Source organism: Homalodisca vitripennis, chromosome X, assembly GCF_021130785.1.
Source record: "Homalodisca vitripennis isolate AUS2020 chromosome X, UT_GWSS_2.1, whole genome shotgun sequence".
In the NCBI taxonomy this organism is placed as follows: Eukaryota; Metazoa; Arthropoda; class Insecta; order Hemiptera; family Cicadellidae; genus Homalodisca; species Homalodisca vitripennis.
The window spans coordinates 156,903,334-156,905,932 of record NC_060215.1 but is presented as its reverse complement, the minus strand read 5'-3'; the positions used below and the strand labels follow the sequence as shown (position 1 = coordinate 156,905,932).

At 39.9% G+C, this 2,599-nt stretch overlaps 1 protein-coding gene across 1 annotated transcript; it reads left to right on the top strand.

Moving 5' to 3' along the window:
* The first annotated feature begins 1,171 nt into the window (after positions 1–1,171).
* Positions 1,172–1,657, top strand: LOC124369697. Its single transcript, XM_046827749.1, has one exon. It carries the CDS (start codon positions 1,172–1,174, stop codon positions 1,655–1,657), a length of 486 nt encoding a protein of 161 aa, XP_046683705.1.
* Positions 1,658–2,599: the final 942 nt, after the last annotated feature.

Genomic DNA, 2,599 nt, shown 5'->3' with positions numbered 1-2,599 from the left:
TCATTTCACACTCAGCTGTCCTAGGGACAAACAGACGTACAGACAATCGTACAAAAACAAAGAGATTGACACTAAATTACGCATCATAGAAATCACTTTTGTAGAAATGAAGTTTCACGCAAAATATAAAGTATGCATATGAAATATTTCTTCACATATGATAATAATAAATTATTTCTCTCTTTTTATACAAGCAAGGTACATGTAATAATTTCTTATAAATTAAAAATGCCACGTTATAAAGATATGTGGCAGCTATTTAGAACAAATTCACATAATAAATGCACAAAAACCAAATAGAGAAATAGTCAATAGACTTGTTGACAAACTGAGAGTCCAGTAACATAATAACAAAATAGTCACAAAATGTGTCGCCACTGCCTCGGATGTTCAACTCAAACATGCTTCGTTTGACCCTAATAAGGGAGCTGGTCCTGACGCTATTCCTCCATGCGTTCTGAAATACTGTGCCCCTGTTTTGGCTCCTCATCTGGTTATTTGGTTTTCCTCCCTGCTCTCACTTGGAATCTTCTCATCGGCCCTCAAGCGTGGCTTTGTCGTTCCCATTTTCAAACCTGGCGATCGCTCAAACGTCAAAAACTATCGGCCCATTGTCATTCTCTCTGCTGTTGCCAAGGTGCACGAGAGCATTGTCCTGGACTACCTCTATTTTCATCTCCGGAAATGTATCTCTTCCTCTCAACATGGCTTCCTGCGCTCACGTTCAACAGTAACTAACCTGATGGAATTTCAAGAATACGTCATGGCTGCTTTTGGCAATGCTCACCAAGTTGACTGCGTCTACCTTGATCTCTCCAAGGCTTTCGACAAGGTCAATCACAACATGTTTGTAGCCAAGCCTGCCTGATATGATGTGGGGGGCCCCCTGCTTGAGTGGTTAAACTGCTACTTGACCGACAAAACCCTTGTAGTCAAATATGACGGGTGCCTTTCTGCGCCATTCAGTGTCCTATCTGGAGTCCCGCAAGGGTTCCACCTTGGTCCCTTGCTATTTAATCTGTTCATGAATGACATTGGCAACGTCATCCTTACCAAATATCTCATGTTTGTCGATGATATCATGGTATTTGGCTCGGTGTCATTGGCTCCTGATTTTGAAAGCCTCTAACTTTCTCTGACTAACATCGATGCCTGGTGCAAGGAGAACTTCATGGAGCTAAACGTCTTGAAATGCGTCGTCATCTCCTACAAACGTGGTGCAGCTCCAGTCCGACATGATTATGTCCTCAATGGATCTACACTGAAGAGAGTGAACAAAGTACGCGATCTCGGAGTGACAATGACCCCTTCGCTCAACTCTCAAGAGCATATTGTCCACATTACAGCCAAAGCAAGTTCTCTGCTCGGGTTCATATTCAGATCGACTAGGAACTTCAACTCGCTTTTCACCTTGATCACGCTCTACAAGTCCCTGGTACGCCCGCTGCTGGAGTATGGGTATATCGTCTGGTCTCCCTTCCAGAGAAACCATGTCAACGAATTGGAGAACATTCAAAGCCGCTTCATACGGATGCTTGGACCGAGACTTGGGTTTACCTACCGCACCACCCCGGTTGACGATGTGGAGAAGTCCTTCGCTCTTCTACCTCTATCACTCCGACGTCATCATGCCGACATCATTCTGCTCTACTGGTAAACGGGTTTCATCGACTGTCCCAGCATCCTGAGCGGTATTGACATTACCACGCCCAGAGGCACTCGCTCCAAGACTATCTTCAGCAGACGCTTTCTCTCAGCCTACTATTCTTACAACAGCGGAATTTACCGTCTCCTCAAGGCTGGTAGCACGGCGGCTGCTCAACTGGACTTCTCCTGTGAGAAGCCCCTCCCGTTCAAGAGGAGGGTCTCCTTGCTTACTTGAGTAACCACACCCCAGCATACTTGTAAATTGTGTTGTTGTTGTAACTTGCAGTGTTAATTTATTGTTATTATTATCATTATTTCTTATTTATTATTTTTTAAACGTATTGTGTAATCTATTTATTAATTTTAAGTAGCAATCTATTTATTTGTATGTAACTTGTAGTATTACTTCAGATAAATCGCTTCATTACTGTTGTGCATGATGTTACCAAATCTATTTATATATTTATTAACGTATTATAGCTACCTACTTATTTTTGTGTACTAGTATAGTTCAGTATCACATCATTACTGTGATTTTTCAACAACTGTACCTGTCTCTTTTACATCTAGTCACTATCTAGTAATTGCCATTAATCCATTTCTCAATTCATATTATTTAGTCAATTACCTACTTTGCTTGCCTGAACTTCAAATCATTGTATAATGCCATCTGTTCACATATTGCATATATCTATAGTAAAATGGTATAATCCGTTGGGAAATAAAATAAATAAATAAATAAAGTGTTAAGCTCAGTAGCGTCATCTACAATTTTAACAAATACAGTATAGACTAGTACTAAGAAGGATAAATAATAAATACTAATACAGATGGTAAAAAAGAGCAGTATTAAGACAATGATTTAAATCATGTTTATAATAATAACCAGACTATATTACAAAGATTACAATAGCTTATCAAAACTGATTGATTAGATATTTGCACTATTGCA

Coding starts and splice junctions, on each gene's coding strand:
- LOC124369697 (XM_046827749.1), top strand. CDS start 1,172: ATGGAGCTAAACGTCTTGAAATGCGTCGTCATCTCCTACAAACGTGGT.